Source organism: Rhipicephalus microplus, chromosome 10 (assembly GCF_043290135.1).
Source record: "Rhipicephalus microplus isolate Deutch F79 chromosome 10, USDA_Rmic, whole genome shotgun sequence".
NCBI lineage: Eukaryota > Metazoa > Arthropoda > Arachnida > Ixodida > Ixodidae > Rhipicephalus > Rhipicephalus microplus.
This window is the reverse complement of record NC_134709.1, coordinates 56,183,332-56,205,823: the sequence shown is the minus strand read 5'-3', so window position 1 is coordinate 56,205,823 and position 22,492 is coordinate 56,183,332. Positions and strand designations below refer to the sequence as shown.

General features: G+C 46.8%; 1 protein-coding gene across 1 annotated transcript in view; it reads right to left on the bottom strand.

Annotated features, from left to right (window-relative positions):
* LOC142774405 (uncharacterized) overlaps window positions 1–19,252 on the bottom strand; it is a 28,309-nt gene extending 9,057 nt beyond the window's left edge. Inside the window, exons 1-4 of the mRNA XM_075874769.1 lie at window positions 18,912–19,252; window positions 13,435–13,585; window positions 11,166–11,290; window positions 2,305–2,452 (exon numbers count right to left, since the gene is read on the bottom strand). Coding sequence (XP_075730884.1) covers window positions 2,305–2,452; window positions 11,166–11,290; window positions 13,435–13,585; window positions 18,912–19,072 — 585 coding nt within the window. The 5' untranslated portion in view covers window positions 19,073–19,252. The remainder of the gene's footprint in view (window positions 1–2,304; window positions 2,453–11,165; window positions 11,291–13,434; window positions 13,586–18,911) is intronic.
* Between the last annotated feature and the right edge of the window lie 3,240 nt (window positions 19,253–22,492).

Below are 22,492 nucleotides of genomic sequence, written 5' to 3'. Positions count from 1 at the left end.
CCTAAGCGAGTGAGTAGGGGAGCCTTGTGGGTGGTCTTAATTTTTTTAAATAGCTTCTTGTATCTCTTTTGCGCTCAGAGAGTCAGGCGTCGTTACTGTCTTGTCTTCCGGTTCGATGCCGGGGCGTCGTGACACCGTCCGGGACGGTGGGCGTCGATAGCTCGGTGAGCTGCTGTGTGGGTCGAACGAGTAGGGCTACCTTACTGGGTGAGTGTCTCCTTGCGGCTGCCTCTTCTGCGCCTAGGCTGGGCGTTGGGTGGATGGCGGTTGTTGTCGAGCGACTCATTAGGCCAAAGTCTCTGCGCATCCACCTGCTGCACGTGGCACAACTAGGTGGATCGTGGCGTTGAGGCGTCGCACTCTGCTTCTCTCACTTATGTTTTTATCTTGCGATGCACGAGTTTAGAAAGTAACCTTTCTTTTCTTGGAGCTGAGCATCTCGGCCGCCACCGATGTAATTTCTAGAAGCACTTACCATCGTACCACGGGGGTGAGGAGCTCGAAGCTCTCTTCCCTTTGCCCTACTGCATTGTTCCGTGTAGTGCTTTGAGTGTACACAGCGGGAGTGATGTAACCCGCGGCTCACTGTCTTCCGGACGTCGTCTTCGCCGTTGGCTAGAAATGTGAGATTGGGCGATGGACATGCCTGGAACCTGCGCGACTGCCTGCTGTCCGGCGCCCTCGTGTGTGCTAGTCGCAACCAGAAGACGCGTTCTTCGGCCCGACGGCAACGTTGCTGTTGCAAGACTGGTACTGGGGTGAAGTCGTCGAGCCGGACAGTGCAGCAGTGTCGACCGGTGGCGGTGTGGTGGTGCAAGGACATTCTTTAGGGACGTGTGTTGTCATCTTTTGTTAAAGCTTTTAGCAGATTTCTTTGTTCGTTTCGGGATATGGTTTGAAATAGGGTAGGGAGATGTGTGGGTGCTAACACCCCTTGTAGAGTTGTTTGTGCCTCTTGGCAGGTCTCGCGAGGCCGCAGTCCGGGGTCACAACTACCGGGTGGTAGGTGGCGTTGTGCTCGTGAGCGTTTATCACCACCATCATCATCATGGTTAGAACGGTGGCGCTGGCAGTGATGCCTGGTGGAAAGCCTTAGTGGCGGCACGGAAGAGACGAGCGCGTCTCTTTGGAGGGTGGCGGTTGGCGCGAACTGTTCTCCCTCGTGTGGGCCCGCGGAGTAAGGCAGCGCGGGTCGCCTGCCGCGGGCCCTCGTGGTGAGTCAAGCATTGGCGAAGCCACCTTGTGTGTGTTTTTGTGTTTATCATGTTGTTGAGTGTTGCGTAATATTCTATACGGCCGCTTTTAGCGTATTGAGCACAATTTAAGTGTAATATTTTGGCTGACGATGTTGATGACCTAAAAGTAGGTAAATAAATGTGGCCTCTTAGGTTTGTCCCGACTGAATCTACTGTGTTCGTTCACTTCAAGAGCATGCAGCTCTCGCAACATCGAGACCCCACAACCTGAAAAGACGTTCTTTTCGTTGTGGCCCGGTTAGATTGTTCTACGGTAAGCGAAGCAAGGCTAAATGGCCTACGCTCCTACAACCAACTCCGAATCATTATCTGAATATACTGCCCAGATAAAAAAAACTGTGAACATAACAGGCGCCATGTATGCATCGTCAGAAGGGAACTATGCACATAAAAGACGCAATGTATGCGTGGTCATCAAACCAGATTCTAGTCAGTCAGGTAAGGCGATAGAGGTTTTTCCCACTGTCTTGTTTCCACATCCAATTCACGATAGCTTCTCCATTTCTAATTAAGCTTTCGGTGCTTCCAATACAAGTTTCTTCTTTTTTGTGTTGTTTTCACTGCGATAATAATAATATTATTTTGATTGTTCACTGTTCATTAGAGCTCCATAAATTTTCCTCTCTATTGCCTTTCGGTTTGATCATAGCATTGTATATTATCTATAACTCGCATATTTCTAGTTATTGCACATGTTGAGTATTATAAGTACATGAGAATTTTTATCGTAATTATCATATCCATTTTCTATTATAACGCTTAAATGTATTTGTTCCTATATTTATTTTTATATAATTTTAGTTAAAAAATTCTTCTATACTTCTACTGTAACGTTCTCAATTAATAGTAGCAGTAATGCAAATACATAAATACTGTGAAAACGATGCGCACTGAATCCCATTACGCTTTCGCATTCTACTCTTACAGGCGAAGCTCAAGCACCCCTCAGGTTTTTTTGGCACTTTTTTCTGATGGATATAAGTATCGTCTCAACAGGGTTGCATAATTTCCGGGGGCACTGCATAGCTCATGGCGCATGCTTACTCACAATGTCGGGGGCCCGGCCAGCTTGCTTTCGAGCCCCGGCGATGTACTTCGATTTGTTGAAGATAGACGGTGGGTGACTGAAGCATTCGCTCGGTTCCTCGATCCATCCCACCGAGCTGTAGGCAATGACCGTGTCCGCCACGGAATTCCTGCATTTGAGCGAAACACGCTTTTTAACGGTTTATGGGGGAGGATGGGGTGGGGGATAAATATTTGCTGTCAAAGAGAACAAATCATCTACACTGATGTGCTACAAAAAAAACACGCAAATACCAAGCATCCGGAAGGAAGTTGACTGTTCAATTAGCACAACGTTACTAAATTATGCTTAATATAAGTAGAGGTGATGTGTGTGCAGACATATGTTGAACACTCACATTTTTTTCTATGTAACCAGTCATTTACATGGCGTAACGATGCCAACCGCAACAAGTGTTAGCAACATTAAAAGCAGTAAGCTGCACATGTAACGCTTGTGCTCGTGAGGATGGTAGCCGTCGACACGGCAACATGAACTAACCACAGTGGACGGTTCTTAAATACAAGTGACATTAACCCGACGTGACGTCTGAACGCTAAGAGTACACACCATATTGGACCTATGCAACTATGCTTCTTTGCACAGAGGGCGGCAGCAGGGTGGCGTTTCGGAGGCATGGCCAAGCCAAATGCTGTCGCAGCACACTTGAGGAGTCCGCTCAAAAACAGTGAGCAGGGAATATTCAAAATGTACCACACCATCTGTCGACCATCCAGAAAGCTCGGTCCACGACATCTTTCTTGTTGGGCACGAAAACGAAACCAGTCTCATAACGCAGCCTTCTAGGTGTTATTTACTGATTATTTGTTTTCGCTATGCGATAACTTAACAATTTTTCGTGGGATGTTGGAGCAACAGTGGAGCCCTTGCAGTGCCGTGAACATGGAAACAGCAAACTTTAAATCGTTTTTTATCAGTTACATGAACGAATAAGAAGAATATATCAAGGCGAACTGGTTTTCGTAAAAAAAAATGGCCACTGTGTGTCGGCTCGGATATGACCAGTGCACACACAGCTCTTGGACACCTGGTCTTACTTTTCTGGGATATTTAGTCACTCGTCTGCAGCAACGGTCACCTACAATAGTCGCTCGCCTACAATAAAAGTCCCTCGCGCGTCGACCATTATTGACAACCATTACCTTGGCGATGTTGCAGATCGACAAAAGCAAGGACCTACCTATATCTACCCACCAGTGCCACAGATGCTGCTGCAGGTGCGTGCGCACTAAATCAGTGCTGCCACTAGAGACTTGATCGCAAACATCCAATCGCTTTGCAAGCATCACAAGGCAGTGTGTACTAAAATACCTTGTTCTCACACCGTTTCTCCTGTTCGCTCTATCCCTTCACTTTGATTTTCTTTCGCTTCCTGCGGTCAACGTGCGCTGCGAACACTGAGTGAGTTCGGAAGCCGTATTGTAGATACGGCTGTTTCTTCGCTAGGTCTAAGTGGTTGCCATTGACGCTTTATGCGAAGGTAGCGGGTTCAGCCCTAACAGTTGCAAGTTATCTTTTCTTCCACTTACTTTTTCACATTTACACTGCAATTACTTCTAACAACACGTCTATTCTCTCCTTGGCATCATTATCTGTTAGTTGCCCTTAATATTGTGTCTCCAACACCGAGATTCACACTACTGCAATACACAAAACTATAGAACTAGTGCCTACTGGAGCGGCGAAGCGTGGCCCTTCATCGAGCATGGATATGATAAAGCGTACATGGATATGCCTTTCGTTCACTCTTTAGGCTCCGTAGGACCTGCCGTCCCATGATTGAAGTCTTGAACAGTCCGCTTTCATTACACTTAAATTATTAGCCTGGCCAGTTCATATTAGCTCAAGAGGTGCCCAGCGAGTAATTTCTTCGTCCAAAATTATCCACAACACAACAATGAGCAAAAGCACAAGTGTGCACGAACCGGAAAGTATGAAGACTACACTCGGCAACAGTTGTCCTTGACACTGTAAAAGATACACAACCGAAGTGCTTGCCCGCTACGGACCCGAGAAATAGCAGCTAAAGGAGCCGCGCAACCTTGTGAAATGTATTCAATAAAGAAACTTGCTGTCTCACGAAGTTACCACCGCAAAAATACCAGAAGCCGCCCTAGCAGACTTCAATGACTGATCGCACGCTGCCATTTGCATTCTCTCCTCTCGACCCCACGCAAGCACTCAAAGCTAAGCAGCCAGAGATCGCACGGGAAAAAAAAATACGTCACACGTGCCTTGGGACCTTAAACATTTTCTTTTATTTTCAGTACGATACCAGACGCACGCGCGGTCAAGTCACGGCCTTCCACTGCGAGCCCGGTAACAATCCAGTGCGCCATGCTCAAATCAGCTGGTGGCCAATACAATGGCTGTGGCCTGTCATTTCTGAGCTTACTCCGTGATTTGCCGAGGGAAGAGAAATACATTTTTTAGCTGACTTTCAGAATTTATTGCGCCTTCGGGGTCTCACACTGCACTATAGTATTTGGCTCGCAGGATTTCGAGAACGTCGACTATCGATCGGCCGAGATTTTCCTGGCCACGTTCAAAAAGAGTTGCAGGGCCCTTTTAAGTTTAATGAAAATTTTCTCATTATCCTTCCGGCAAAAAATGCTACTTCGTTTATTACGAGAGTCACACCGTTGCTGTAAGGCGGAAGTCAAATACAGTTATTGCTCGATTTGCAATAGTGTGTTCTTTTTGTTTCCCTTTCTGAGACAGCAACACCTTTTCAGGTCACCCATTTTACAAAACCAACAAGGCAATCATGACGTAGTGGGTCAGTGTGCGACTGTAAATACGCTCTTTGAGTCTCCAAGAAAAATATACTCGTAGTTTACACTACAATATTGCCACCAGCACGTAGTGGGTCGACAGCAAGAGCGGCTCTCAATCTGGAGGAAAAAAAAGATCGCGTGCCTTCTTCTCTGCTCGAGAGCCAGCCACGACTGACGCATCGTCCTAGAGCTAGCTACCCGGTCATTCAATAAATCCCCCAGTACTTGTGACTCATCGTGACAAACTGGTGGAAGGTGCTGGGTAGTCTCACGGGTGCTGCAGACCCCCCCAGAAAGCCGTAATACGAGTCCAGTGCCAGTCAATACTCCCGTGCATCGGACCAGCCGCCGAATCAGGGGATTGCCTCCAGAAGTCAACGATACTGCTCCCATCACGTCAACAAACATGACCAGCTTTTCGGTACAAACCTTGCCAAGCGGCACGGCAAGCACGTCGTCGAACCGCTATACGTTGGAAAACCCACGGGCACCGACGAAGTTCCATGGTACGGAGCGCCAAGACGATGAGGACTGGTTGGCGGACTTCGAGCGCGTAGCCAACTTGAATCAGTGGGACGACGCGGCGAAACTGGATCGTGTCTACTTCTATCTCGAAGACGGGGCTCGCACGTGGTATCAAAATCGAGAGGAGCAGCTGACGACGTGGCCCGAATTCTCTCGTAGACTTCTGCAGACATATGCCAGCGCTGACCGCCAAGAAAGAGCTGAACGAGCTATTCTTGCCCGCGTCCAGTCGCCAAACGAAACTGTGACCGCGTACGTCGAAGACATGACGCGTCTCTTCCGATGGGCAGATTCAAGAATGACGGAGGACAAGAAGTTGCGTCACTTGATGCGCGGTGTCAAGGACCAGCTTTTCGCCGGCCTCGAGCGAAGCCCTCCGAAGACGGTCGCGGAGGTCTTGCCTGAAGCCGTGACAATGTGAAAATTGCTGCAGCAGCGATCAAACTTATACGACAGGCAAGTCAGCGGCATGTCCACTGCTGACATTTTCGCCGCCGCTGGAACCAGCAATGACTCCTTACGTGAACTCATCCGTAATATCGTACGTGAAGAGTTGCAAAAGGCTGGTGCAACACCTCATCCTACGGTTAGCTCTATTGCAACTGTGATCAAGGATGAGCTGCACTAGGCCCTCCGGGACACCTTGCCTCCTGATACAGCTGCGTCAGCTCCTGCCGAATACCACCGTGGGACAACCTACGCGGAAGCCTTGAAACGCCCTGCTGCATCGCCGCCATTGTTCGTTCATCCTTTCCCTGCAGTTTCACTCGAGTCAGCACAGCACATACCATACTACGAAGGCACGTACACGCCACCGCCCCTGCCCTTTGTCCGTGGTGCTTCTGTCGCCCATCGTTCGGTGCAACCGGTCCAGTACATCGACGGCCGCCACTCGTCTCCTCGGAAGTCTGATGTCTGGCGCACACCCGATCATCGGCCTCTATGCTTTCACTGCGGAGAAGCTGATCACTTGTACCGCCAGTGCCCTTATCGCCGTCTTATCGCAGTGCCCTTATCGCAGTGCCCTTATCGACGACCTCCCAGCCCCCGCCGGGAAAACTAGCCGAAGCGACCTCTGGGGGCGGGGTCGTGCACGTCGAAGCGCTGAAGACCTCCTATTGACGCAGAACCGTACAGAAACTGGTCCGACATCACCTGCTGCTGCAAAGGATAGCCGGCTTTCACTCGACATAGCAGTAACAATTGATGGTTGTGTAGTTAATGCGTTAGTGGACACCGGCGCAGACTATTCCAGACTGAGCGGGAAACTGACAACGCAGCTGAAGAAAGTAATCACACCGTGGCATAATTCGCAGATTCGGACAGCTGGTGGCCATGTCGTTACTCCACTGGGCACCTGCACAACTAGAGTACAGATTCAAGGGTACACATTCGTAGCAAGCTGCCTTGTTCTACGTGAATGCTCCCGTGACGTCATTCTGGGAGTTGATTTTCTACAGGAAAATAGAGCTATCATTGTCTGCAAGAGCACCGTGTCACGTTCTCAGCCTAGCGAGCAATCAACGTGCAGGATGACGGAATGCGTGTCGACGTACTCCGTATTTCTGAACAGAGCGTGACGCTTCCTCCCCGAGCCAGTGTTCTACTCGACGTAACATGCTGTGGTTTGAGCGATGGCGATGTGGTGGCCGAGACAAATTTAGAACACCTCCTGCAGCAAGGCATATGTGTAGCGAGAAGTCTAATAGACGTTCGTGACGGCCGATCTGAATTGCTCGTTACCTACTTTAGCAACGAGCATCGACACCTTTTCCTTGGCACTTCGATAGCGTTTGCCCACGAAGTAGCAAACATAACCAACTGTCTCACGTCAGAAATAGTGGATAACGATGACACATCAATGAGCAACATTGACGTCAATCCTAATCTGTCCACCGATAACCAGACTGCGCTGCGAGCGCTCTTGTTCGAGTACAGGTCTTGCTTCGCAACTTGCTCAAAGATCCGCCAGACGTCCATCACTCAACACACGATCATCACGTATGAGGACGCACGCCCAATACACCAGCACCCCTACCGCGTGTCGGCTAAAGAACGTGAAGCGATACGTACGCAAGCTCGCGAGATGCTTAACGATGGCGTTATCGAACCATCCAACAGCCCGTGGTCATCTCCAGTCATGCTTGTCAAAAAGAAAGACGGGTCGCTACGCTTCTGCGTCGATTACCGTAAGTTTAACAGCGTGACCAAAAAGGATGTGTACCCGCTACCGCATATCGACGATTCGCTAGATAGACTTCGTCGTGCCCATTATTTCACTTCTCTCGATCTCAAAAGCGGGTACTGGCAAATTGAGGTAGATCAGCGAGACCGCGAAAAGACAGCCTTCGTGACTCCAGACGGCCTATACCAATTTCGAGTACTCCCTTTCGGCTTGTGTTCAGCGCCGGCAACTTTCCAGCGAATGATGGACGCTGTCCTTACAGGGCTGAAGTGGCAGACTTGTCTTGTCTACCTTGATGATGTGGTGGTCTTCTCTGCCACGTTCGAGCAGCACCTTCAGCGCCTGCGCAGCGTGCTGGAGGCTATCCGATCGGTGGACCTCACACTAGATTCATAGAAGTGCCACTTAGGCTATAAAGCACTAAAATTTCTTGGACATGTAGTTAGCGCCGAAGGAATCCGTCCCGATCCGGACAAGCTTGCCGCTGTTGCCAAATTACCAGCTCCTGTCGATAAGAAAGCCGTCCGGCGCTTCCTTGGTTTGTGCGCCTACTATTGCCGATTCATTCGTGGCTTTTCACAGATAGCAGAACCTCTGACTCATCTCACAAGGGACGACACGCCGTTTGTCTGGGAAAACGAGCAACAAGCAGCTTTTGATGAGCTGCGACAGCGCATGCAATCAGCGCCCGTTCTCGCTCATTTTGACGATGATGCTGACACGGAGGTTCATACCGACGCTAGTAACATTGGGCTCGGTGCAGTGCTCGTTCAGCGTCAAGAGGACATCGAAAGAGTGATAGCCTACGCTAGCAGCTCTCTATGCCGTGCCGAAGCGAATCATTTCACTACGAAGAAAGAGTGCCTCGCAGTCGTGTGGGCAATCACCAAGTTCCGCCCGTACCTTTATGGTCGTCCCTTCAAGATTGTGACGGAACACCACGCCCTCTGCTGGTTGGCAAGCCTGCGCGACCCATCAGGACGGCTAGCACGGTGGAGCTTGCGGCTGCAGGAATTTGACGTCACCATCGTCCATAAGTCTGGCCGTAAGCATGAAGACGCTGACACACTGTCACGTGCACTCCTTCATGTCGTCAGTCAGGAAGCAGAGGAAGACGAAGGCTTCCTGGGCGCTATTAGCTCATCAGACTTAAGTAAACGGCAGCGGGATGACGCAGAGATTTGTCCGATCATCGATCATTTAGAGGGCCAGGACACAATCATACCACGTCATTTATTCCGCTCGTTGCCGTCGTTCTGCCTTCGAGATGGTGTGCTGTACAAGAAGAACGCTCGTTCGAACAACCGTGCCTACCTCCTGGTGGTTCCTCGAGACATGCAAGACTACGTCCTCTTCGCTTGCCATGACGAACCCACATCCGGTCATCTGGGCTACTCACGGACACTTGCCAGAGTGAGTGAGAGGTACTATTGGCCAGAACTTTCGGCAAGCGTCAAGAAGTACGTCAAGAGCTGTCGGGAATGTCAGCGCCGAAAGCAACCATCTGTTAAGCCAGCTGGTTCGCTTCAGCCCACTGAAGCACCTTGCACGCCATTCGACCAAGTCGGCATGGACATTCTCGGGCCATTTCCCCTGTCTGCGGACAGCAACAAATGGGTGATCGCCGCGACAGACTATTTGACACGCTACGCTGAAACCCAGGCGATCCCACGAGCCACGGCTTGTGAGGTAGCACAATTTTTCATGCGCCACATCGTGTTACGACACGTACTCCTTCCAGTGTAAAACGGACAGAGGGACGGCATTCACGGCGCAGCTTACGGACGAAGTTTTCAAACTGAGCAACACCAGACACCGAAGGACAACTGCGTACCACCCGCAAACCAACGGACTTACCGAGCGACTGAATAAGACCCTCGCAGACATGATCTCAATGTACATCGACGTACAGCTCAAAACATGGGACCGGATCTTACCTTACGTGACCTTCGCGTATAATACCGCCGTGCAAGAGACCACGCGATTCACGCCATTTCGGCTTCTCTACGGCCGTGAAGTGCAGACCATGCTAGACTCTATGCTACCGTGTCAAGACGAAGACGAGTTGGCAACTGACGCCGAAGAATTTGCAGAGCATGCTGAGGAAGCCCGGCAGCTCGCGCGACTGCACATCGGCCAGCAACAGCAGGCAGACGCACGACGCTATAATACCCGCCACAGAGAAGTGTTTTACAGCCCCGGAGATCAAGTTTGGGTGTGGACGCCCGTCCGCCGCCGTGGCCTTAGTGAAAAGTTGCTGAGCCGGTACTTTGGCCCATATAAAGTGTTACGCCGCGTCAGTGACGTGAACTACGAAGTGGTTCCGGACTCAACACCCCATGCACGGAGCAGGACATGGCTGAGGCCGGACATCGTTCTTGTGTTGCGCATGAAACCGTTTATTGCACGTTGCTCGTAACTTTTCCTTTACCGTACAGCATTCTTTGTGTTTTTTGTTTATTTGTGTGAACTTGCTTTCTCGTTCATTGACGTTTCTTATATTGGCATGCTCTTCAATTTTTACTTTTTTTTTTCACGTGCCTATGTAGCAGCATCGCAGTGATACTATGTACTTTTCTTTCCTCTTTTGGGGACTTGTTCTTTTTTCTTTTCGGAAGGGGGGATAATGCCACCAGCACGTAGTGGGTCGACAGCAAGAGCGGCTCTCAATCTGGAGGAAAAAAAAGATCGCGTGCCTTCTTCTCTGCTCGAGAGCCAGCCACGAATGACGCATCGTCCTAGAGCTAGCTACCCGGTCATTCAATAAATCCCCCAGTACTTGTGGCTCATCGTGACAATATACTCTCAACAATAGAAGTGCTCCTTCCGTGCCCATTTTGTCCATACAGTTTTTTAAACGGGTCAACAATGCCAGCTAGCAAAACTAGAATCAGATGCAAGCTGCCGCACTACTCGCGAAGCAACACAAACGGACAAACAGACCTCGCAACCACATTTTTTGCTCCAATGTCAAGATAAGCTTTCGTCAAATACATGCAAATCCATGCACAACACCGCAATCTCATGATGACTGTACGATCATGGCGCCACAGTTCAATACAGTAAGTATTCAAAGAAACTATGGTCACTTCGTTGTCATATCGCGTCACCACAAAGAAACTGCCACCTTCTCAAGCGGTGTCGCGCAGCGATCTTTTACTAGGCATCGCTATCCGGGTACTTCCGGCTGCAATAGGACGTTGTGTGCGTTAACGTGTGTGCGCCCGTTCGCGTGATTGTTTCGTGCAGCATAAAAACAAAAAAGCAGCATGTTTTTATGGTTTTGTTAGCATACAGCGAAGAGCAATTATGTTTCAAGACGTCTCCAAACTCACTCGACGGCCGAAGTGAAGACTTCCTGGAGGGTCTCCCACGCTCTAGGCCCGAGGTAGTTATATATGCCAAATGCTAAAATGGTCTTCCCATAAACGTCGCGGGCTTCTTGAAAGCGCTTCAATATCTGTAAATATGTATTAAAAGCAAAAAGTTAAGATACACTAAGGTGAATTCTTCGAACATTGCGAGAAATTTCACCATTAATTGCGTACAATGATTCCTTCTAAGTTACTCCTTCAATTTAAATTAGTGAGGCTGTCGAGGAGTTAAATTTAACAAAATACTTCGCTGCTGAACAAAAGTCGCAGACGTCAGCAACAATGCACGGGAGTGGTTGGTTTGATCCCGGCTACTGCGGCTGAATTCAGATGGAGGCGAAACGGTAGAAGCCAGTGTAGTCGGATTTCATGGCACGCTAAGGAACTCCAGCTGGTGTAAATTTCTGGAATACTTTGCTGCATGGACCTTAGGCATGCACACAGGGGAAGAAAAGGAAGCCTTTCCCTATATTGACTTCAAAGGAGAGTGTAAAGTCTTCCCGTACATTGACTTTATAGGAATGGGGGCGCTGGGACAAACCTTCGCACCCTCCTTCCTCAACCCACCATGAAGGGAAACCCTGGCCCGCCTGTGGTCGTGACCCGATAAACGTGATTTTAACACCTAATGGCTTTAAACCATTCAAAGTTACTTCCAAATATCTGCAAGCAGAAGGTGAATCGGCACCAATTGAAAAACGGAAATAAGGAAGTTGTCAGGCAGGCTAGAAGGTGTAAAGAACGTTGGCTGTGGTCACGTTGCATCAATTGTTTTCCATAATTTTCACGCGACAACATATTCGGTTTTATTTTTCAATAGACAAATTTGGTTTCACATACACGACGTGCAGATTGCAAAACATTCTTTCGTTTTGTAGTGTCACAAAATAGACACATCCTCAGGGGCCCTAATTACATTTTTAAGCGCTAGTTGCCGTTCTTACTGAATCCTGATATCGCGATGCCGTGTATCTCATGCTCGTAGAATATATCGAGACATGGCCGCTGCGCTGCCTGCCTTTGTTTGTGATGTACAAGTGACCATATTGGATGTTTTGGTGCCTTACGTCATCACAACTGGCCATCAAGTAACTAGAATATACACTGTTGCCTGAAATCCCACTTTTGTCAACTACAGTAGGCACGCCATACAGAAAATTGTTTTTAATTCAAAATGAAATATGTTAGCATTCAGTGAGCTTCACACTTTTTTTTTATTGATATGATATATAAGGAGATGTTGGCGCACCATTATGGCGTGAGCTTCACACTTGCTAGGAGAGCTATGCATACAGGACTTTCGTAATGACGGAGTAGACACAGATTCAAAAAATGTTGTCTGTATAGAACATACATTTTCCTTAAGTTAACTAAAGGGGACTCTGGCGTTGCTATCGTTCAGCCACCACGGGAATGATGGGTAGTACACGCACTCGCTTAGTCCTCGTGATTTCGGGTTTTGAATGCACTCGCGGGTCCGTTTATTGCTGTGCTTTGGTTTTACTTCGAACAAAAGGAAGGATCACTGTGAACCTCGCGAGTCAATTCGAATTAGTCTGCCTAAAAAGGTCAAGGAGCTGAAGCGAAACTGATGAACCTTTGATGAAATTATTCTTTTGGCAAAGCGGATTCAGTCCACGCGGAGCCAAATGAAGCCGAAAGAACGAAGATTAATCCATGTACCGCACATCATTCCCATGCTGGCCAAAGCGCCGTGCATTGCATGCCCCATAGACACTAGCGCCAGAGTTCACTCTCGTGTATCTATAGGAGACACTATGATGTAGGCTCATTTACATTTGAGGCTAGCACCTCTCTCGCGACCAAGCTAGTCGCAAAGCGACTGGTCCCGAATGGCCGCTTCGGTCACCAAGTGGCTGCTTTGGAGCAGTTGCTGGCTGCTCGACCTCAGAGTCACACGAGTGCAGTGGCAGACGTCTGCAACAATCAGGTTCGCAGGAAAAAGACGTCAGCCTATTTTACCGGGCAATGGCAATAAACCCAGGAGGTAAATACGTGTGGCGACAGGTATGAGCCAAACACAGGTCAGAACATCGCTCGCCTTGAGTCGCCTTATTTTAGGGCCGCTTTCAAATAGTCGAATGGCCGGCTGAAGTCGCATGTGTAAATTAGCCATAACTCTGAAGAACGACGTACGATAATGCACAAACCAGGAAGGCGGCCTTAGTGTTTCTAGTTATCGCGCTTACTGAGTCACTGATGTACTTACTGTAAGAAGGCGTCTCGCTTTATTGAAGAGATCCTTCAGCTTAGAAGACGTCTCGAGCACATTGAGTATACCGTAATGTCTGACGTTATGCGGATTAAGTTTATACAGCTGCTCTCGCACTTCTGCTTGCAAGTCCACTTCATCGACGTACCTGCGAATGAATCGACCGATTCGAAGTCTGGGCATATCTCACGAAAATATCCACAAAAAAGACAGAACCTTGACACATGACCTTCAAAAACGATACGTATCTCTTGATATCGTGCTGTTTCGACTTCGAATAAATACAACAATGCTTAAATCCCTACAAAACTCAATGGAATACCTTAACGGATTTACCTATGTAGACTCGAAGACGAAAGGTATACCTTTTTTTTAATTCTAAGTTGATGTGTTGCTCTTACTGCGTCACCTCCTGAAAGCGCCTAAAGGTCTGACTACACGCACGCGCTCTAGCGCGTCAGCGCATGACTTTCTGACGCGGCGCCGCGCCTTCTCTCCATATAAAAAGCGCACATAGCTTCGCGTAGTCGCACGTCCTCTCTCTCTCTCTAAAGTGGAGGACGTGGCGCCACGTCGAGAAGCTACACGCTGCCGCGCTTTAACGCGTACGTGTGACCAGGCCTTAACGCGGTGTAGCACCGCTTCCAGGCTCGCGGGACACTTTGCTGGTTTTGCGCGGGCTCCGCGAACGGCCCGCATTTGACCAAGCAAAAATGTCACGTGGTGACGTCCCGAGTTTCGGCCATCTGTGACGTCGTGCTGACGGCATTTGTCGATGTCAACGGGTGTTAAATTTTTGCGTCATTTGTGTTGGCACTGCCTACGGGACCCTCCAATGCGAGACGACGGTGCATTTACTTACCACCGCTCTCACTTTACAAAAAAAAAATTATTGCATAATGAAAAATTTAGCCGGCGTAGGTTCTAAATCAACGACGTCCTACTGCCTCGAAACGGGATTAGCCGACCCCTTAAAATGGTTCTCCACCCTGAATACTCACTTTGCCCAGATGAAGCACACAAATTGGTCCTGTCGTGTGACTATACGTTGGCAAACTCGTTCATGTGTTGACAAGCTCAGACTCAAATAAAGCCGTAAGTCTGGATAGGAGTGAGTGAGATTTTGTTGACATTGAGTCAGGCTCGTAGCTCGGAATTTATTCGGGAGGGGTCCACTACATTGAGGTCCTGAGAAATCCCTATGTTTACTTCTTAATTTGCAAAAAAACCTGCTCCATCCGAACTTCGGAGGGGAGTGGGCGGGATCCTAGGGCATCCCTTTGCTACGGGCCTTATTTGAGTGCGAGTGAGTCTGATTGAGGAAGATGTCTCGCGAGGAAGTACCAGCGAATCTAGTGAAGAGAAGTATCACCAAGTCTGAATTAGTGTGAGCCTTATGCGGAAAATACATTTCGCGAGAGTCTGAGTGAGCGCACCAACTGCTGACCTATGCATGTGACCAATTGAAAACAGGTTGCGAAGTCACATAAGGAAGACTTGGCATCACGTAACAATAACAGGTGATGTGGGGGTTAAAGTAGTGTAAACATACCTTGTACCCGCATTAATTTTACCTATACATATATAGGTTAAAATGGTTTAGCGAAGTTTTCCATGTACGCTGTCAGGATGTCTCTGTGGTAACACCGAAGGAGTGGCCACGGTAAATTATAAAAACGAACTACATGTTGATGGCATAACATTGCTTTGTTTTCATTTTTCATATTCGAGGCACAATTTTTATAGGCCTTTAATATATGGCACTGCATTGAACAGCATAGCGAACTCACCAGTTACAGCACTGCTATAGTTTTTTTGTGTGTGTGCAGCTTTTTCATTGTATTTTTCAGCCTGAAAGGATAATGAAGTACAAAGTTCTATAAATCAACTTTCAGAGATTATTTATACCAAGAGCACTTCATGGTCGCTTATTGTCGTTAAATTCCCTAGAACAGGGGAAAATGAAAGTCACATTTCTACATCTCAATTTCGTCTGACAACTTTTACAAATGATTGGCAGCGTTAAGTCACGAAAGTCCAATTTTTATGCGTTTTTTGACCCCATTGCCTGAATTACCACTTCTGAAACTTGCCATATTTACACTTTCTGGCTATTACGACGCAATGAGTATAACTTTCTTAGCTACGAACCATCACGCAACGAGAAGCTGTCGAATTCTAGCCATCTTACACGTGATAAGCCTCACCTGGTTGCATATGACACTAAATGACAAACAGGCCAACTGCGGGCGTTGCGAAACCACTAAGCATGTGTAATTCAAATGCATTGCTTTGTACTAAAGGTGTGCGACACCTTGTACGGCTGGCTTTTCGAGTTGGAGCAGCATCAGTGTCGAAAACAAAATAACACCACGGTTGTGAATTTAACACTCTTCGTCAGAAAGTACGTGACCTAGAGACGTCAGTGCCAAGGAGAAACTCGTCGACAAGCACAGCGAGCAACGTACCCAGCCTTTGCATGACATTTATCATATTGTTTTCGGATACCAAAACCAAACTGCTAGCCAGCATAGTTTTCACTTTTCCTTTTCGGCAAGCGCACACATTGCGCTCGTCAGTGTGCACTTCTTAATTACTACGCCCTTGTTTGTCTCGCGCTAAGTGTCTAAAACATGAAGTCAAATACCTAGTTGACGAGCTAGAAGCAGGGGATAAAAACTCCCTACACCTCCCATGTATTCGATCTCGGCAGCGCCGCTTATTCTACTGGCGTTAACCGGGCATCCTAGAAATAAATCACGAACATAGACCTTCTTTCGTGACGTCTCTGGGGACGTCCCAAAATAGAGAGAAAAGAAGAAAAATTGATAGGAGGAGGCTTTTCGCGGAAGCCCGTCTTTCCCAGTTCACGTGCGAGCGGAATGCGTTCGTACCTCCTTTCAGGACCTCTGGCCGTCTGGGCAGTGCAGCCATTCGTAAAATTTTGTTAATCTTTTTTTATTTTGTTCGTGTTTTCTGAAGAGGCGAAAGTTGAGCTAAATGATTTCAAAATATGACGAAAGTCGAATGGCACAAATAAAACTAACAAATAAAATGAAAAAGAAACATACGCGTATTGTGAATGTGTCATTCTATAAGGCAGCTTCAACTTACAACTGACATACGGACATAACGAGCAAGCATTGAACCCAGCATATTCGAACCAATTCGAAAATTATCAAGAATCGCGAGTATAGGACACGTCATGTTTCACACACTAACGCTTGTTATGAAGGCGCGGAAAGTTTTCTTGCAGAACTTGAGTAACAAACGAGACTGAAGTTCAAGCACGAAGAGGCTTGAAGGGATCAGAAGTTCTTCGAAAAAAAAAAAAAACGTCGCTAGAAACAGTGTTTCGGCAAGTTGACTTCTCTTTGTCAGAGCAACTGTGTTGCTTTGACGAAGAAAAGTTCACTTGTCAAAACGTTGGCTCAATCGACATTACCTGTATTAATTTTTAGTAGCATTTAGTTCATCATATGTATTTCACAAACTTTCAAACCGCGGCTACAAGAATTTTGTGTGCAGGAAGCAGCCTATATTTACTTCACGTCATTTGAAATCCACGCCAAAAGTGAGGAGCCCTACCAACTCGAACTAGAGTCTTTCAATAAATGCATTTTACTGACCGGAGCTTGGCTGCCAGCTTCACCAATTAGTCAAGTGACACTGCACTTCTGTCAGTTCTGTTAGGCTTGCAGAAAACTGGGTTTACTCATATGTACTCGTGTAAAATCAATACCTGCTCAAATAATGGGTCCTGGCTCTTGTGCTCACCCGTTGCCTTTAGGAAATGTTAAAAAACCTTTGCGGAACTAGAAATCTCTGGTTTCGGGCACACCGCAGAGCCGCGGAAAACGTGTCTTGCCCGATTAAGCGATTTTCGACGAATGCATAGTTGACCTTTTCGGCGTAGCTCATTGCGGCTTCCGTTCACTGCCCGCCACAATCTGCTGCCTTTATCTTTCCCGTAGTTGACGCACAAACCGAGCGAGATAACTGAGCACGATCCAGATTCAAATATCGCTGAGCGAGGGGTGAGAAGGAGAGGAGGCAAGCGACACGAACACAAGTCAATCACTTGCCGCGCTTCGCCCGATTTAAAATTCGCAAAATAAGGAGTAAGAAAAGGCGTATAAACGAAAGAGAAGTTCTTTAGGGGTATGCAATTTCCTTTCAACATCAACCTTATTTTGTTCAACCGGATCTTAGGATGGCCGGAACTCGGTACGAGCGTGCATGTTCCTTTGAAACCAAAACACGCGATTGGCTTCCAGGGCCTGCTAGAAGTATGTAGTGTCGATGCCTTCTTAAGGCACTCGCACGTTTTTTTTTTTGTTGTTGTTGCTCACATTACAGGGATGAAAAAAAATGAATTTCCCGCGACGTCATACTGAGTTCAGGAAAAGAAACAAGATACTTGGCTCCCTGTGCAATACCCTTGTTCCCCTTTTCTTTGTTTGTTCGCAGTTATTTGAGAGATATGATGTAACGTTTCTTTCTCTAGCCCTAAAAAGCGCACGGCTCAGCGTTGGAGAAGAGAAGTAGGAAATAAAAGGAATAGCAGAAGAAAGATAGAAGGATAAGCAACAAAGGTGTCATTCATTCGAAAGGGAGACCGATGGGAAGGACGAAAAGGAGAAACATTTATTGACCCATATACTCGTAAGCTTTTGTTTAGCGTGCCATAGTGCACTGCTAATCAGGCATCCAGGTGACCTTGATCCCTAGCGGCTTCTTCTGCCTGCTCCACGACTGGCACTTGTGTTTCCGGGTAGCAGCTCAGCAGCTTGGTCTCCCACTGCTGAGGCGTAATGATATGTGTAAACTGAGGATTATTCAAGTATATTTGCTAGTGTTTGTAACCGAGTACGATACATGTATTTTGCCAATATTTTAACCAAGCATGATTTTGGCACTTTTGCTACTGCTGCAGCCGAGTGTTATTCGAGTATTTTCGTTAGGTGTGTGACCGAATATGGTTTGAATACTTTTTTATCCTGTTTTAATCGATTGAAACTGCTCAAGAACAGGGCCTCGGCGCGCCGCATGCCACGTCCAGGGACATTCCTCTTGCGGGACAGTCTATGAGAACCTCTAACAGGCTCCCGTACAGTGAAGAACGCTAACACTACGCCCACGAGGCCTCCAAGCTATGCGTTCGCTATTCTACAGCTTTCTTGTCTCTCGGGAACTCCCCGTTGGTAATCTTCAGTCCCTTCTTATATCCTCTTCCTGACACGTGGAACATGCACACTGCTGTCGGGTCATGCCCCGTATAGTGGTCAGTAATAGCGAGAGTGTTTATTGGTGGCAATTCCCATCTATGTTCAAACAGAGCATTATTCGAATATTTTGCTAATGTTGTAACCGAGTATGATTCGTGTACTTTTGCCTATGTCTTGACTGAGTGTAATCATGAACCGAACCCTTACGTAAGTCGCCCGATATCGGTGCTTCGAAAACCAACTCACCGCACGTCGAATCCTACGCCGCCGACAGTTTTACGGAATGCCTTGACGGCGGCCTTGAACATGTTCCAGCTTAGGGAGATCTTGACGGGAGTCAGCACGCTTTCGATAACCATTAAGTTGGTGTAGTAGACGTGATGACAGAGACCGTCTGTTGGCACCATCTGCTGGAAGACGGCGGTGTCGCTGACAGTGCAGATCAGCAGACTAACTCCGACTGCAAACGTGGGCGACAAGAAATGGATGAAGACAACTTAAACAACAGCAAAAACAAAACAAAATGGCAAAACCAGCACTAGTAGCGCCAGGCTTCAAACCAATGAACACACTGTGGTATTGGGCTACTCGAGGTTTCACGAATGAAAAACTGGTCTATGGCTACTGCGCAAAACGAAAGAGGAGAAACGAAACGAAGTGGACAATACAAGCGCAATACACAACACAGACTTGTATTCTGGACTTGTAATTCAAAGTACGAACTTGCGCTTGTATTGTCCACTTTGTTTCGCGTATCCTCTCTAACGTCGTGTTTCGCAGTAACTATAGCGCACTTTGTTATTCATCTTCAAACCAGTTTTCTACTCGTCCCTCTAAAATGCTAGTGAAAGCTCATTGCTTCTCAACTTTGGCACGAGTTCCTGTTACAAGTTGGTTTACGTGAAAAAAACTCCTCGCAGTCACATTTTCAAAACAAAAAACCTAACGTGTCATCACGCTACATTTAGCTTTTCAATGAAAATATAATGTAGAATCAACCTCAGGCGAATTGAAGAAACCAAATTAAAGCTCTCATCTAGCTATATATTATACGAACTTGACATGTTTTACAGCTTTTTATGGTTAAATTAAAAAAATAGAAATAAATGCTGTTAGACAAATGTTTTTATACATCACTGGCCATAGCGAAAAGACAAGACATAGCTTCTGCTTTCGTATATGTGTATTAAGAGTCCAACATAAGTCACACTTTTCGAGTCAGCAGCCAGTCCGTACACCGTGCTTCAGTTATTCAAATAGGTATGTGCACAGGTGCACTAATTTAACTAAATTTCTTTCGAAAGAAGCTGCTTCGATAGGAACAACACTTAAGCATTTGATGAGCGCACATGCCTTCAACATGAGTTCAAAAAGCTGTCCAGTGTACACATTTGCAACTTGATAAAATGCCGTGTTCGTAGTCAGTGAGCATATTTTCGTATAATTCCAAATAAGGGACTTCGAGCTTTCAGGCTTAACAGCCCCTCCCTTTGCTCTTTAGGCTATTTTTAAGCAAGGCTTGGCTGGTAGGCTGAGAAAGGCCGCCATGATCCGCTAATCATTCAGGTCTGAGACCATCAGTGCGAAGTTGCTCTTCTTGGTGCTCGCATACAATAAAGACATCTGTGAGATACAACTTATACGACCGACAGACTCAAAACGGAGCTGTTTGCGCTGCGCGTATTATTCGGGCTGTCGTTTTTGAACCAAATTTCGTTTTCCTCGCGTCATCATGGTCGCTGAAGCGGTGGGAGTCAGCCGAACAGCGTTCTTAGTGTATACGCTTCTCTTTTACTGACAAACACGTCATTTTTTATTTCATAAGTGGGGTTTAACTTTCCAAAACCACCATACGATTATGAGAGACGCCGTAGTGGAGGGCTCCAGAGATTTCGACCACTTGGGGTTCTTTAACGTGCACCCAAATCTGAGCACATGGGCCTACAGCATTTCCGCCTCTATCGAAAATGCAGCCGCTGCAGCCCGGATTCGATCCCGCGACCAGCGGGTCAGCAGCCGAGTACCTTAGCCACTAGACCACCGCGGAGGGGCAAACACCTCATTTTAGTAAAGCTGTCAGAAGAAGCAGATCGAACCTGTTCCTATTCCGTAATTTTTATAGTGAAAGTGTACATGATGTGAAATTATGATTCAACCGACGACGAAAAAAAGCGCCGAATGAACGGGGACAGAAGAAGAAGACACGCCACGAAGCTCTTCTTGTATAAAGTGTTGATGCGGTTTTCTGGGCGCGCACTAAACTTCGAATAAACAGCGCTATATAACGCGACAAAAAAGGAAGGGGCAGGACCAAGTCCTGACAAGAAGGTGTTAAATGCGAAGCATTTCTTAGCGAGCTCCCACGACATAGAGGCTATCTATCTATCTATCTATCTATCTATCTATCTATCTATCTATCTATCTATCTATCTATCTATCTATCTATCTGTCATCTATCTATCTATCTATCTATCTATCTAACTATCTATCTGGCCGCCTACGAATTTAAGGTCTTCTGCAGGTTTCAAAAATGTCATCAATACCGATATCGATATTGCAGAAGATGTCTGTATGGCGAGTATAAATGACCAGTCATAACATGAAAATTATGACATCTATGCCATGATATAAACTTCATGGTCTTGCTGCTCTTGCGGTGGTTTCGTTCACCTGACATGTTGGAAAACTGGTATAGTATGACATGACTGCTTGGCGAGCATAAGTGACAGACCCTAACGTGGAAATTATCACATGCATGTCATGTAAATCATGATTACTCGCCACGCTCATGGTGTGATAGCAGTCGTATAGTTAACCACAGATATAGTATATTTGGTATTACGGAGCGTGAATGAATGAGGAAGGTATATGACTGGTGCAAACATGATAATCATGACATGCATGTCATGTAAGAATATGACTACATGCCAAGCTCATGATGCACTCGCGGCCGTTCCGCTAGCTTCGAATGTGCCAAATTTTGTATTACGTGACTCCAACGGACGACGAAGGTAAATGAGAAGTCCAATCATGGTAATTACGATATGCGTGTTATTTAAAACATGACTACATGCTACGCTCAAAATGCGCTCGTGGTCGTTTCGCTATTCCCATATAGTAAATTTGGTGTTACTTGACGTCAATAGATCACGAAGGCATATGGCTGGTACAAACGTTATAATCATGACATGCGTGTCATGTAAGAACATGACATGCCACGCTCATAATGCGCTCGCGTCCGCTTCGCTAGCTCCACATATACAAAATTTGGTATTACACTACACGAAAGAATTACAAAGGTAAATAAAACGTTCAAACATGATAAAAATGACATGCATGTTATGTAAAACATGAACACATGCTACGCTGATAGCGCTCTTGCAGCCGTTTCGCTCCCTGCATATACACCAAATTTGGTATCACATCACGGGAATAGACGACAAAAAGAAATGGCACGTCAGAACATGCTACTTATAGTATGCGTTTCATGTAAAACATGACTACATGCTACGCTCTTAGCGTGCTCGCGTCCGTTTTACTAGCTTCACATACACTAGATATGGTATCACGTGACGAGAATAGACGATGAATGTAAATGGCAAGTTTTTAGGGGCGAAAAAGGGAAGTTTATTGTACACTTAACTTGTACGTACACAAACGAAACATCGAAAACAAGTAAAGACAGTGTATACATCTTACAAATGTGCACTAAAATCGAATTGATCACTGAGTATCCAATTGTTACATGGGAAAGAAGAATTAAAAAGAATCATGTTAATCACATTTAACAGGATAACACTTATGCATGCGTACTAGAGTGGGCGCAT